The 15,693-nt window shown below is 35.4% G+C and overlaps 1 protein-coding gene across 1 annotated transcript in view; it reads left to right on the top strand.

The window, feature by feature from the left end:
* The window catches only part of Gucy1a2 (guanylate cyclase 1 soluble subunit alpha 2), a 330,592-nt gene that overhangs the window by 201,577 nt on the left and 113,322 nt on the right, over positions 1-15,693 (top strand). The window contains exon 5 of the mRNA XM_006992012.4: positions 5,278-5,763. Within this exon, the coding sequence (XP_006992074.1) occupies positions 5,278-5,763 (486 nt within the window). The remainder of the gene's footprint in view (positions 1-5,277; positions 5,764-15,693) is intronic.

Consider the following 15,693-nt stretch of genomic DNA (forward strand, 5'->3'; position numbering starts at 1 on the left):
TGTGTAAATCTGATATCTGCCGCCATCAGAAAAGGATGTCAGATCCCTGGAGTGTTTACAGATGGTTATGAGCAACCATGTGGGTGCTAGGAATCAGTCATCCTCTGCAATAACAGCAAGAACTCTTAACAGCTGAGCCCTCTCTACAGCCTCAGTTTTAAAATTCTTTTTTTTTCACTGAAAATACATTTTTCTCTCATACAGTACATCCTGATCACAGTTTCCTCTCCCTCCACTCTTCCCAGTTTCCTGCCACCTCCCCTGTCCATCAGATCCATGCCCTCCATTTTCCTTCAGAAGAGAAAAAGCATTCAAAAGACAACAACCAAACAAGATACATTATGGCAAGGTTAAAGCTCTCATATGGCCTGGTGGTAGCGCATGCCTTTAATCTGAGCACTCAGGAGGCAGAGGCAGGCAGATCTCTGTGAGTTCAAGGCCAGCCTGGGCTACAGAGTGAGTTCCAGGAAAGGTGCCAAAGCTACACAGAGAAACCCTGTCTCGAAAAACCAAAAGGAAAAAAAAAAAAAAAGCCCTCAGCTGGAGGTTGGACGAGAGACTCCACTGATAGGAAAAAATTCCCAAGAGCAGGCAAGAGTCAGAAACACATTTTTTTTCACTGTCAAGAGACACACAAAAACACCAAGTAAATAGCCATAACATATAAGCAGAGGACCTAATGTAGACCCATGCAGGCCCTATGCTTGCTACTTCAGTCTCTATGAGCCTTTGTGAGCCTTACTTTGTTGATTCAGTGGGTCATGTTCTACTGGTGTCCTCTATTCCATCTGACTCCCAGCTTTAAAATTATTGATAGGTAATTCCCACATCTGACTCAATTCAGTGTTGGCATCAATTGATTGTCTTTTTTCCTTCAAGTTGTAATTTTCTTGATCCTTATATCAATGTTTATCTTTCTATTATGTTCAGGATAGTCTGCCTGTTGTGTTAGAAGACTCTATATCCTACTAAACCTTAAACATTTTTAGTGTGGAATTACTTTTATTAGGTTTATCTGAGTGGGTGATGGCATTCATCTTTGTTCTAACTTGTCCTTGTTAATGATGTTAGATAATAGAGATACTAGATAATATAGAACACCTTTTGACAGTCAGTGTCTTGGTATCTTTATATGAGAAGGGACATTCAGCCTGTGTAAAGGGTGCTTGCTGCCGGCCCTGTACCTCTACTGTCAGTCTTATCCTTTCTTGTGGCCTTAGTCATGCAAGATAGTGGCAGTGTTAGGAGGTGAGAGCAAGAACCTTAATGCAGAGTAGAATCTTCTCTGCCTGGAAACTTCATATATTCTATTCTTTTTTCCAAAAGACCTAGTCTCTTGAAAGTTATTATTACTTTGTAGAATAAAAAACCAGGCCAGAAACCATTTTAATTCTTGAAAATCAGAGGGCATATAACTTTGTGTGTTTCCATAAATTATATCTCAGAGAAAAATATCAAAGCCACATCCAGAAAGTTTCTAGATAAGATGAATAAACAGCTACTTTATCAGTATTTACCAATTTTTCTCCTTTAACTGCTTGTTGAGGACATCTCTTTAAAGTTTCTTTGTCATCACATTAATTATACTTAAAATTGTAATTGTTCTCTTTCTCTTTCCCCACAACTATCAAGCTTCCTCAATTCTGTGCATAACCAAAAAGCAAGTATTCAAAAAATGTGTTAGTTACAGACATCATCCTCATCAGAATCATTATCATCATTTCCCTTTCAAGCATAATGAAACTAGGGTTTGAGAGCATGAATAACTGGACTGAACTGAGCTAGAATTCTAATTCAATGACTTTCAATCCTGTATTACAATTTATTACCAAATAATCTCTTTTTATGTTTTCTAGATTCTGAATTCTTATAGATGTTGGAAAATACTTATTTTTATTATCATATTATCATAAAAATTCTAATATTATTGGTTATATAATAAACCTTACATTTGGGACAGTTTTCTACAATTCTGGTTTCTCTGAAAAAAAATGTGGTTTCTAGAGGAGTATTTTTTTATTGCTAAATTAATACATTCAAATATTGGGTTTAGGAACTGATAGTGAACAAAACAATCCAGGAAGAAAAATTTGTATTGTTATTTTAAGCTAGAAAAAATATATGACAGTGATACAAATGTTCCAGCTTACTATTTAAATAAGAGAAGAATTCATCAACAAAAATTACTTAAAAGGGAAGCTATTTGTTTCAGTTTTTAAATTACTTTTTTGTAATATAAATGGTGAATATGTTTTTTCTCTCAAAATCTGTAGAAGTTCATGATTTAAAAAAATTAACAAATAGCCACTAATAAATAATAAAAATATTTTTGTTTTATGTATATATTTATTAGTATTTTGAGAATTTTGTACAATGTGTTTGGTCATTTCTTCCCAGATTCACCACAGTTACAAACTATTCAACTCAGCTTCTTTGTATGTTAAACAAAGTTATTTATATACTTTGTCTCACATATCAAATGACAAATATTATTTGTGGAAACACACATGGATTGATTCCAGTGCGTTCAGTTGATCTCTTTAAAGATAAGTCATAAAATAAAGGACAATAGCAAAACAAAAAAAGGTCAATTATGACAGAAAATGTGGCCATTGATACCTAGAAAGTAAAAGGAAAGACAAAGAGGAGAACCATAGGGAGAACAGATGGGCAGTGAAGTAATGTGATGAGGAGAGACAGACAGTAAAAACAAACACCAAAGGAAAGAGAAGGATAAAATACAAATACATCCAAAATCAAAGGGGAGGAAAGAAAAAAGTAAGACAGGAAAGAGAGTGAAGAACATAGGATGGTGGAAGGAAAGGAGTGAGGAAGAGAGATAGAGGAGAGAAAGCAGAAGTTTGAACCCAGATGCACCAGAGCTTACCACTACCACGTAAGATGATAAGCTCTTTAAGGTTTAGAACGCTTTTGGTCTTTTGTTAAATTTTAAGTAAGTAGTCAATGTACTAAATTTTTTCTTTTGTTAAAGATTGATATAACACTAATCTTAAAAGGACTTATTAATAAAAAAAAAAACCTGGAGCCAGATATTAGGGTGAAAGCTGAAAGATCAGAGAAACAAAACAAGCCATAGCCAACTTCACTTTCCAAGAACTCAGTTGATCCTGTTTCCTCAGACTGAAAGCTTCTGAGTCCTCACCCTTGAGGGTCTCCATTGAACTGCTAATTAATTCCTTTCTCCTCAGACCTTATATACCTACTGTTCTCCACCCAGCCATGTCACTTCCTGGGATTAAAGGCATGTGTGCTTTCCAAGCAAAGGCATGAGATCTCAAGTGCTGGGATTAAAGGCATGTGCCACCACTGCCTGACTCTGTTCCCAGTGTGGCCTTCAACTCACAGAGATCCACAAAGATCTCTGCCTCCCAAGTGATAGGATTGAGGGTGTGTGCCACCACTGTCTGGCCTCTATGTCTAATCTAGTGGCTGGATCTGTCCTCTGATCCCCAGATAAGTTTATGAAGGTACACAATATATCACCACAGATAAATTCTTTTCTCATACAATATATCCCAATTACAGTTTTTTCTGCCTCTACTTCCTCCCCCTCCACTACAGATTCATTCCCTTTCTTTATTAGAAAAGAACTGGTTGCTGTGAGATAACAATTAAACATGAAAAAAATAAAATATAATAAGATGAAGGAAAAACTACCATATTGAATTTGGAAAATCCAACAGAAGAGTCTCAGTTGCAGGCACAATATATACTAATTTTTAAACTCTGACAGGATAAACTATGTATTTTTTCCTTTTTTGGAAAATACATGACATTAACAATACCTTTGCCACAAAATGCATATTAGGAATGTATGAAACAACGCAGAAATATTTTACAAGATAATGATTTCAAACATGGCCTCCAGTCCTCTGAGAACCCACTTGTGTGGAACTGAGAATGATTTCTCACTGCATTATTTTCTGGCTTATATAATTTGGGTTCATCAATATACTATGAAATATTTGAAAAGGATAATGTTACTTTATCACTCAGAACAATATTAGGAAATAAAAACATTCAATATCTGCTCTGGTGAGAGTTAGAACACGAAGTGAAAGGGTAAAGTACTGGACTTCATAAAGTGAGCATTGAGAACTCATTTCTTTAAACTTACAACATCAAGCCAGAGTTCAGTTTATTCCCTTCCCCAAGGTTGTGGTAAATGGTGAATAGTTTTACCTTGTATTTATTCTTGGTATCTAGCTTCATAAGGTAGCCTATGGCTTTTTATAAACAATAATAGAGAGTAGATGTGTAGAGCATATTCTCTGTGGAAATGGATGATGACATGGAATGACAGAGGCAATCTCAGGGTTGATCAGCTCTTGGCCCTTCTGTCATCTTAGGTGCTCACAGGCAGGTATCTTTCTATCCAACTGTGTGAAGCATATTGATCTAACCTAAATAACTCATGGAAGTCATGTCCTGTGGCTACATTCTGCCAGTTTTCAGTAGCACTCCAAACTGAGATAGCATAACCCTGGTTCTGGTTTGTTTTGTTTTTGTTTTTTTTTTTGTTTTTTTGTTTTTTTTCATTAAATGTCAATTCCCAGACTTTTGTGAAAAGTCAAAAAAGGAAAAGATGGCATTGTTTTACTTTTCCCTTTACTATACCTTAACTTACTTTAGTGCTATTCTAATTTGATATCTGTGGGGTATGTTTTGTTTTATGGATATGCTTCTCTCTGCTAATGATGGATTAATGACAGATCACAGTTTAAAATCTTTTTTTTTCTAAGCTTACAAAATTGCTCACTACTTTTAATTTAGTCATTGTGATGACTGCTACTTTTCCCAAGTACTGTAACTGGTTGAAAATTATGTACATAAAGCCAAATAATTGTTATGGTTCATCTTAAGCTCCCAGATTTAGTTTTTGAAGGGAGTACTATTTTAATGACAGTTAAGTACAGATATTTTGACATGTGAATTTATCCTGATTCTATTATTATCAAGCTGGAGGTTTTTGAGTTGGGAATAATACCATTTTGAATAAAAATCTTTTCCTATTTCATTTTTTCATTGACCTCATTTTGTATTCTATCACCATCTTTATAAGACACAAAACAACTATTTCTATTATGAACGATGACATTGATACTGACTTCAAATCAGTTGAAAATTTGCTAGTGTGAAAACAACAATCCATACAATTAAGAAAACATTTCTGTTCCTCTTAGTCATTAGATAATATATTAATTTTTTGACCTGCTTATGAGGAAAACTGATCAAAATTCTATGTCTATTTCATAGGTGATGGAAATCAAAGGACAAATGATTCATGTTCCAGAATCAAATGCCATTTTGTTTCTGGGCTCTCCATGTGTGGATAAGTTGGATGAACTTATGGGTCGAGGACTACATCTCTCAGACATCCCTATTCATGATGCTACTCGAGATGTCATTTTAGTTGGAGAGCAAGCAAAAGCCCAGGATGGGTTGAAGAAGAGGATGGATAAATTAAAGGCCACCTTAGAAAGAACTCACCAGGCCCTTGAAGAAGAAAAGAAGAAGACAGTGGATCTACTGTATTCCATTTTCCCTGGTGATGTAGCCCAACAGCTGTGGCAAGGACAGCAAGTGCAAGCCAGAAAGTTTGATGATGTCACCATGCTCTTCTCAGACATTGTGGGCTTCACAGCTATATGTGCCCAGTGTACTCCCATGCAGGTGATCAGCATGCTCAATGAACTCTACACCAGATTTGATCACCAATGTGGATTTTTGGATATTTACAAGGTAATAAAGATGAGCTACTTCTTTATAAGTACTGTTGAATAACAAACAACTCACAAGAATACATACTAACTTAAACTTGATAATAAATTATCTATATTATACATGTTCTACATATACATAGACACAGAGAGAAATTTTATATACAATACACATTTTCTAGACTTAGTAAAATTTCATTATTTCATGTTACAATATTGGCTTCAACAACTCTGATATTGCTCTTTAAGAAAAACAGTTCTGTACAGTTGCTTCTCTATATTCAATATTATTAAATAATTAAACATATGATACTAGGCAAATTTGAACCACATAATAATTTTTTGCTTAAAACGTGAGACTCCAGTATAGATTAAGAATTTTTATTTTGATGGACTAAAGGAAATAGCAAGTGATGTTAAATATGGACTGTATTATTTAACTTTGGGTAATCAGCATTTTCACAGTGTCAATGAAGTGAGAGCCTTTAATTCTAAAAGAATATATGTAAGTATTCTCATTCTTCCCCACATGGTCAATAGTTCTCACTTAGAAGCTCCTTAATGTTTTCAAATTTGCAATGGAAAGACTTCATGAATGAGTAACAACTATCATTTATTGATTTAGTTTTGGCCAACTCTGTGTGAATTCTTATTAAAATTGTAGCCATACTTCCAGAAGTTCAACCTGTACTTACCTAATAAATAAACAGTTTGCATGGATTTCTTACACAGATTATGTAATGTCAGAGTGCAGGGCTTTTTTTATGTGAAGGGCAGCAAGGACATTTAATTTAAGCAAATGGTGAATGGCAGGGTTTTAATATACTTGTCTAAGCAGCATATAAACAGATTTGGAAAGAATTTACATGTTTCATTTTTGTCTTGGATTATGACTCAAGAGGTATTCTCATTAAAATGTGTCTCTTTGGAAAAAATGAGACTACATAGAACATTATATAGAACACACAGCAGATGCTCACTTACCCTGTGAATGGTAAACATTCTGTGTGGAGGAAGGATATGAAATATGCCTTGTTATATAAAATAAGAGTTTTTACAAACTGCCTTTAACCTCTATGTAATTTATTATTGCATAATTTGTTACAAAAGTAGCCCAATGTCTGGTTCTAAGCTAGAGCAACATCCCAAACCTAACACTCTTCATTCCTGACATTTCCCAAAAGAGAAGAAATCAGCCCAAATTTGCCTGTACTTTCCTCCTTCATACTTCATCCTTCATATTATTGCAACCACTAATCTTGTTTTTTTTTTAATCACTGGCTTTCAGTATTTGTATCCTCCAGCTTGTATTTTTTAACTCTAGGTTTATATAATTAAGTGAAAAAGACAGATAAATAGATTCATTTTAGAATACATGGAAATTCATAGTTTAAATAAAATATAAAGGAGGCTTTGAAGACAAAAAGGAGAAATGTGGTGCTTCCTGAGGATAATAAAACAGTTTTGAAGCTTAAAAATATTAAATTTAATATTAAAAATATTAAAAAAGCTTTCATAGGCATCTGATATCCCTTCCCCTAAGATAAGCTTCAACACCTCAAAGGAAAATAAGTCTGTGAAAATATCATGCATAATCTTCAAATTTTTCCATATGTTATTAAACCAAGGAAATATTCCTATAGGCATAAATAACTACCTGTAAGCTTTAACTTGCAAATTCATCTTCTTATTTCAATACTTAACTGTACTTTCCACCTCTCATGTTTATGTGTATGTATGCAGGAAATACATGAATTACTGAGATGAGGACTATTTGTTAATGGGTTATATGAGGGAACAGCTCACTGATACAGGACTAGACAAATTCAGTTGCAGAGTCCCTGGAAGGCTGAGAACTGGTCCCACACTGCTTTACACCACCTGACTCGGTCTTCACCATCCAAGAGCATGAGAAAGAAGGGGCCTGGCATACATGCTCCCCAGATCTTAAGCTAGTCAAGAGGCCATGCCCTCAGGGCTGGTACCCCAAGGCCATAGGTGGAATGAATAACCAAAATATATCCCCTTTGTCTAAATAAGGAAGTTCTAAACCTAATACAAACTATATATAATAAGAACAATTATCAAGTATTGTCCAGGAGAAATAAAAGGTAATACATAAACACAAAAAATGGAACTACAAAAAATAAGAACAGCATCAATCAAGAAACAAAATAATGTCCAGATCATAGTTAAATGGCAAATTACAGAGATTACTCCAAAAGCTGTCCTACCCTGAAGAATCTAAATCTAGTACCTGATATGCTCTTAGCCAAGATATGAGAAGAATGTAACTGCGACCATCAAGTCTTCAACCCCATCAAAGACCTGAGTAAACAGAAAGTGCAAGCAAGCAACTTCGGAACAATTACAAGAAATGACCGAGACAGCTGGCAGCCTGGACAGCCCAAGGCCATAGGTGGAATGAATACCCCTACATGTATATGTGTGCTTTTAATTAAACAGATATATTTCAAACCACAAATTTTCTTAAAGTAAACTTGCTTTTCAAATTTAAGTAATGAAATATGAATGCATACAATTCTAGGGCTATTTGTTTTTAACATATTCAATGCTAAGGTTATATGGATCTGCAATAGGTAGATGGGACAGCTTTGGGTGTTTATTTGGGTTAAACTGAGGTGCATTTTGGCAATCGAGGTGCAATATGTGCTAAAGTCACAGTGATGATGAGGATGGAGAAAGGGAAAGATGGGGCTGAGATGGCCAAGCAGAAAAGAGCGTGTTTATCAAGCATGAGGGTCTGACTTCAGGTCCACAGAACCCACACAATAGCCAGGCATGGTGGTATGCATCTGTAACCCAGGTGCTCAGAGAGCAAAGACAGGTAGATCCTGATGGGTGGCTTCACTGGCTAGCTAGGCCAGCTGAAACAGGAAGTTCTAGAATCACTGAGAGATTCTTTCTCAAAATAATAAGACAGGGGATGAGAAAGAAAGATACTTGGAAGTTAACCTCTGGCACACACAAATAAATACATGTGCATGTAAGTGAGTGCATACACACACACACACACACACACACACACACACACACACACACACACACTATTTCTAAAGAATGAAGGATAAGCCGGGCGGTGGTGGCGCACGCCTTTAATCCCAGCACTCGGGAGGCAGAGCCAGGCGGATCTCTGTGAGTTTGAGGCCAGCCTGGACTACCAAGTGAGTCCCAGGAAAGGCGCAAAGCTACACAGAGAAACCCTGTCTCGAAAAACCAAAAAAAAAAAAAAAAAAAAAAAAAGAATGAAGGATAAACAGAAGTATATTATGAGAAATAAATTAGAAAGAATGTAAATGGGCAATTCTTTGGCTGACCTGTACCTGTCTACTTTCTATCATGAAATCATTCAAGTTTATTCTTAAGCATATTTATACTATGCTGTTGTACAACCTAGACTAATTACTAATATGTGCTGTGAAACTGTTGAATACTTGTAACATAAATCCCAAAAGTAATTTTTTAAGCAACCCCATTGATATACAAAATATAAAACAGTTCTTAAATTTAAAGTATTATAGGTTTTGATTACAATAATCATGTCCCAGAGAAAAATGTCCAAGCTACATTTATATTATAAGGCAGATAAAGTGGAATGAAAATAGAAAACAAACTTGAGGAAGTATCTCAAGAACACATTCAAAGTTGGCCACAACACAGTGAGACCCAAGTCTTTAAACGTGTGGCTGTCCATCTCATATTTTAGCATTTCACTATTATTACAGAGATGTGGTGATGAATTATTATTGGAGTGGAAGAATTCAGCAAATCTAGGCCATTATAAGAAGATTCTGCTAAAATCATTCAGCATTCTCCAAAGTGGGAGGTGTGGAAAGAAGCTGTGGATTTTACTGAGCACATTTCAAGCCATGAAAAAATTAAATGCTTTGTAGGGCTTGGCTGCTGAGATGTTACAGGTGTGTGAATATTAAGGAAGACCCAGTTACTTTGGAGGAAATTCATGTTATAATTTCTCAAATCTGTGAGATGATGTCTATATATCCCATCATTTTTTCTATTGCTACAACAGAATATCTTAACCTGTATTTTTTGTGGTTGTTGTTGACTTTTAAGAAGATAAATACATTCTCTATAAGCTCTGTAGGCAAGGAAACCTAATATTAAGACACCAGCATTTGTTGTGAGCTTCATGCTGCATCTTCACACTACAAAGACAAAAAGGAAAAAGATCCAACCCACACCCACAAGTACGATTCAGGGTGCTAATAATCAGCTCATAGGAATGGAGTCCTCTTGAGCCACATACTTTCTAGTGAGGATTAAGATTTTAGTTTTCCAAAGCATGAATTGTGAGAGACGCACTTATATTAATAAATAAACACAGAATTCAGAAGTAAATACAGATAAATGTACATAATAGAATATTTTACACAGAAAGTGTAAACTTTCTATGTACACTTTAAAAATTACATTTGTTTATTTGTTTGCTTGCTTGCCTATTTGTTTATTATGCATGAGTTCCATGGTGTGCATTGGAGGTTAGAGTATAAATTGCAGAATTGTTTTGTTTTTTTTTCTGCTTACCATGTAGGTCTCAAGGATTTAACTCTGGCTGTCAGTCTTGGTAACAAACACTACCTACTGAGCCATTTTGCCAACCCATACTTTTGAGTTTGTTTGCTCATATTCTAGAGAAGATGAGAGCTGGGAAAACATGTTGATGACAATCACCCATGCTCCATACAACTGCATTGTGAGAACCCAAATTTGTATGTTAGATAAGGAGGTATATAAGAAACTTAAAGTCTTCTATTTTTTACCTCCATTATAAGAAAGGAAAGTAGGCCTTTCTCATGCAAAGTTCTAAGTCTTACAGAACTTTTGTCTCTGGGATTTTGTTTTGTCTGACACTTAGTGTGGAGCTGCTAAAATTGCATGTTCACTGGGCCTCAGCTGGCCTTTAGAGAATGAAGCGGAACTGTAAAGATGTATCACTTCATTTGAATCAGATTTTACATCAGAAATAAAATGCTTCTAAAAAAATGGAGAGATTCTCAAATACTAGTTATTTCTGGAATTTTATAAATATGTATGTATTGTTTTATTTTAATGAATGAATTTTTAATTTAATGAATGAATTTAAATGAAATGACAGTCATACTTAGCAAGAATAACTGGCACACAATCTCCCAGGAGTCACGTATTGTATGCTTTTGTTGTCAGTGGAAACTTTTGAAATTGAACACTATTAAAGACTTACACTCACTTTTCCAATAATCTCAGTCTGCACTGTTATCTACATTTGCCACTGCTTGATTGATCAGGGAGCAGCAGCAATTTAGAAGACTTTTTGGAGTTACAGAAATATATTAAATTTGGTATATTTTTTAACTATTTCTAACTTCTTTTAATAAGAAAGCCAAATGCCTATAAATGTTAACAAATGTATGGAAACTAGAACACATTTGAGCATGGTTTCATGAGAAGGAAAGAGCTCATTTATGTATGTTAGAGGTGAGGTAGAAGTCACAAATAAACATTCTGTTTTGATATCTGTCTTGTTGGTGAATGGGTTTTTCAGTTTCCAAGTTCCACGGTGCTCTAAAAATTAATATTATGTTTTTAAGAAAGCACATGGACTGTAGATAAAGAAGACCACAAAGATTTAGTAGACATTAACAAGATAGAGAAATGGTGAAAAGAGGGAATTCTAGGCAGTCAACTCAGATTCTGAATTAGAAAAAAAAATATCACAGGAGTAATGGAACCAAGTAGGGTGAGATGTAGATACAGAAGTAGGAATGTGTTACAGTGTATGGAAGTCTTAAGCATCTTAAAGGATTTCATTTCATCATATGAACAAGGGTAAGGCAATGAAGAATTTTGAAAAGAATGACAATAAGATTTGCTTCATTAGATAGAACTTTAAATGTAGTGTAGGATATGAATCAGAGTGGTCAGTTGATAAATAGGACATACCGGCCCTACTGATATAACTCAGATGAGAGTCAGTAATAGCACAACTTAGATGAGTTGTACAAGAAATCAATGTCAGGAACCTGGAGAATGTGCCCAATGTTGTCTATTTAATAATAGAAACATTTCTATGCCACCCATTAGGCAGATAACCTAGTCACTTTGATATGTTATTTTGGCATCCTGAATGGCCAGTGAGAGGTGACTAGATAAGATTTCTTTTATAGCTGGAAGGTGGTGGCACACACCTTTAATCCCAGCACTTGGGAGGCAGAGCCAGGTGGATCTCTGTGAGTTCAAGGCCAGCCTGGTCTCCAAAGTGAGTTCCAGGAAAGACACAAAGCTACACAGAGAAACCCTGTCTCGAAAAAGAAAAAAAAAAAAAAAAGATTTCTTTTAGAAGCATGTAGCAATAATTTTTGTTTGAAAGGTAATTTACACACATTATCTATTGTAATTACTTTATAGATTATTGCAACAAAATATTTAACGGAAGCAACATAAGGAAGAAATGTTTCATTTTGACTTACAGTTCCTGTGGCCATTATATGGGCAATCAAAAAGCAAAAAAAAAAAAAAAAAAAAAAAAAAAGAAAAGGAAGTAAAGCCAGGCTATAAAACCTCAAGGTCCACCCACACTGATGTCTTTACTCCAGCAAGACACCACCATCTAAACATTTGACAACCTTCTACAAAAATGCCACCAGCTCAGGGCCAAATGTTCAAACCTGGGCCTACTGGGGACATTTCACATTCAAACACTTCATAACACTATCTATATTGTCTTATTTCATGACTAAGATGGATATATAGTAGTATATCATAATTCTAACTACTAGGATGTGGGGCTCCAAACAGTGAGAGTTGGTATATGTCTCTTTTGCCTGCTTGGGACTCTTTTCCTCCTGTTGGGTTGCCTTGCCCAGCTTCAGTATTAGGACTTTTGCGTGTCTTATTGTATCATGTTTTTGTCCTGTTTAGATGTCATGTTTTGGAGGTCTGCTCTTTTCTGAAGAGGGAATGCAAGGGGAGTGGATCTTGGGGAGAAAGGAGGTTGGGGAAAGCTGGGAGGAATGGAAAGAGAGGAAACAGTGGTGTGTATTGTATGAGAGAAGAATCTATTTCCAATAAAAAAAAAAACTAAGAAGAAAATAAAAACAAAATTCCCCACACAAAAAAGCCCCAAAACAACAACAACAAAAAACAAGATAACTAAGTCATTGCCCTACCTATAAAAGATATAGACAATATAGACAGGATGATAGTAAAGTAACCTATTGCAATTACAAAAACAAAAAACTTCCATTAGTATTTTAAAATAAGTAAAGCTAATATCTTCATGAAGAATTAGGTATTGATGCAGAAAAGATGTAGTGTAAGAGATGGATTTACAAGCACATGATAGATTGGACCCTTGGGCCCTTGTAAGGATGGAGGGAAACTCATTGTCTGTGACTATGTTTAATCAGAAGTGATAACTCCATTATACCTATGAATATTAAATTTTGAAAATATTATATTATCTTCTTAAAACACCTTAATTAATAGTATTACTTCTATTAATATTTTTACTTGACAATTTTTCTCTTAAAAATAGCATACTCTTGTTTGTCTGTGTGATTACAGGTACCACGTGCTATGGTGTGTTTGTGGAAGTCAGAAAACAGTATGGGGTGTAGAACCCAGGGATTGAACTCAGGTCGTCAGGTTGCATGCAAGTGTTTTACCCACTGAGTGATCTTATTGGCCCAGTAATAGACACTTGAGATTTCTTTTGTACGAGATGAATAAGATGACTCCGGACAGAACAATATCTTTAGTACAAACAGTAGTAGAAGGTACAGAAAGTTAGCACAGAAAATTGTGCTTTCCATTTTGATAGGAATATGTAGTAAATAAGAATGATAGCGGTCAGTGAGTTTGGAAAATTGGAGTACAGTTGTTGAAAATCTTACAGATCTGTTATTGTATACCAGAAAAAAATGTATTTACCATATCTAATTTGAGGATTTAAAACAAAATTTCTCTGGATATTTCAGTATGTTTCTCTTCTCTAACATGACTCAGTGTTCAGTGATCTTTACTATTAGTGATGTAGATCCTAGCATCAATATGTTCCACATGATTGTGATTCCTAGGCTAGATCTAGATGGTAGATAAACTTACTGAATGTTTATCAGAAGAAGAGCTCTCTCTTCAACAGGCAGTCATTTGGAATCTGTGGGGAACACTTGGGAATAGTTCCCAGGCCAAATTGCCGTTCTATTTATATCCATGACCTCCTTCAGGATGCTGTATCCACTGAGTACTGTGAAGAAACCCTTGAAGGCAGTATTTGGGTCAGAAACATCAACCAAAATGGGTGTAATTAGATTTATTTTATTTTAAGAAATGAAAGTATGTTTTGGAGGAAGCCCTATCAGTCAACACTTAGTTGAAATTGTTTCCTTTCAAATCCCTGAATTATTATGTATAATTTATTTGATGTATTTAGTGGAACTCAGCTAACTTCAGATCATTGACTGTGTACTGTATCACAGCACTCTCAGAATTCAGAGTGTGGGTATGCATGCACGTGTTTGTTTGTGTGTGTGTGTGTGTGTGTGTGTGTGTGTGTGTGTGTGTGTGTGTGTGTGTACATATGCTTATGGATATGTTTGATCCAGTAGTTGTAATCTGTAATTCTGAAAAGTCTAGAAAAGTTCATTTCCCCTTGATGAGACAGGAAGTCTGTGAAGGAGAGCCCAGGAATGGCTCTGGATGAGAATATCTTTCTTCTTTAAACGAAGTGAACTAATGAGGAAGTATAAATGCAAGTGCACACAACACACACACACACACACACACACACACACACACACACACACACACAGTTTTCTTTGTGTTAGTGACAGTAAGTTGTCCACTACAAGTGGATCCAAGAAAGTTACTCATCTCATCCTACCTTCCTCAAAGTATTTCTTAAGCATTAACTTGGATAGGAGGATTTGATTATTAATCAATGGGAGTCTGGTAGGAGATAAACTCTTCTAAATGTTCTTAAACTAGAAGAAGTAGACTCAAAGATCTCAGAAATTTGTTTTTGTCACCTTTATCTCTCGAGTAATCTGAATCTTTATTTTAAAATGTAATGGTGTATGGAAAACTCTTTAAAGCTTGATTAAAAAAAAAACAGCTGTAGTAATATGTTAGACAGCAGTCATATGCTGTATAGACCTTGCTTTAGCTTCTTCTCCCTCATTCAGGGAAGGATAGTTTTTTTCAGACATTTCTAAGTGTTACCCTCTCCCCACCTCCATGCTTCATTGAAAATCTTTATTTTTATATGGTTATAAACAGAAGTGGAGCTTTCTGTCCTTTCCACCCAATTATATCCCGCAATCACTTCCCAAATTACCACACAGAGACTTATATTAATTATAAATATTTGGCTGATGGCTCAGGCTTATTACTAGCTAGCTCTTACATATAAATTAACCCATTTTTACTATTCTATGCCTGGCCATGTGGCCTGTTGCTTACTGGTTCTCTGGTATCTTGCTCCTTGGGCAGCTGGCTGGTTTCTGCCTTAACTCCACCCTTCTTCCTCTGACTCCTCAGTTTGATTGAACTGCCTAACCCTATCTGCCTTGCTAGAGACCCAAACTGCTTTATTATCAACCAGTGAGAGCAACACAAATTTGCAGTGTACAGAAGGACATTCCACAGCATGTGATGCTACTCTGGAGCAAGTTGGAGAGAGTGAAAATAATTGAGATGCACAATTTTTGATGGTGTCTGCTGTGCTTAATACTGTGTAAAATTTACAAAAGCAAATAGAAAGCATTTCAAAAAGACAGCCAACTTTTGGACAATTATTATGTCCTCTCTTTCAGTGCTTGCTTGCTTCATTTCAGTTTAGCTCAAATCAATAACCCCAAGAGCATTTGGAGTTAATATATGATGTATCCACTTATAAATCTCATAAACCTGGGGCAACTAGTTATTTTGAAGA

The sequence above is a fragment of the Peromyscus maniculatus genome, chromosome 7 (assembly GCF_049852395.1).
Source record: "Peromyscus maniculatus bairdii isolate BWxNUB_F1_BW_parent chromosome 7, HU_Pman_BW_mat_3.1, whole genome shotgun sequence".
Lineage (NCBI taxonomy): Eukaryota > Metazoa > Chordata > Mammalia > Rodentia > Cricetidae > Peromyscus > Peromyscus maniculatus.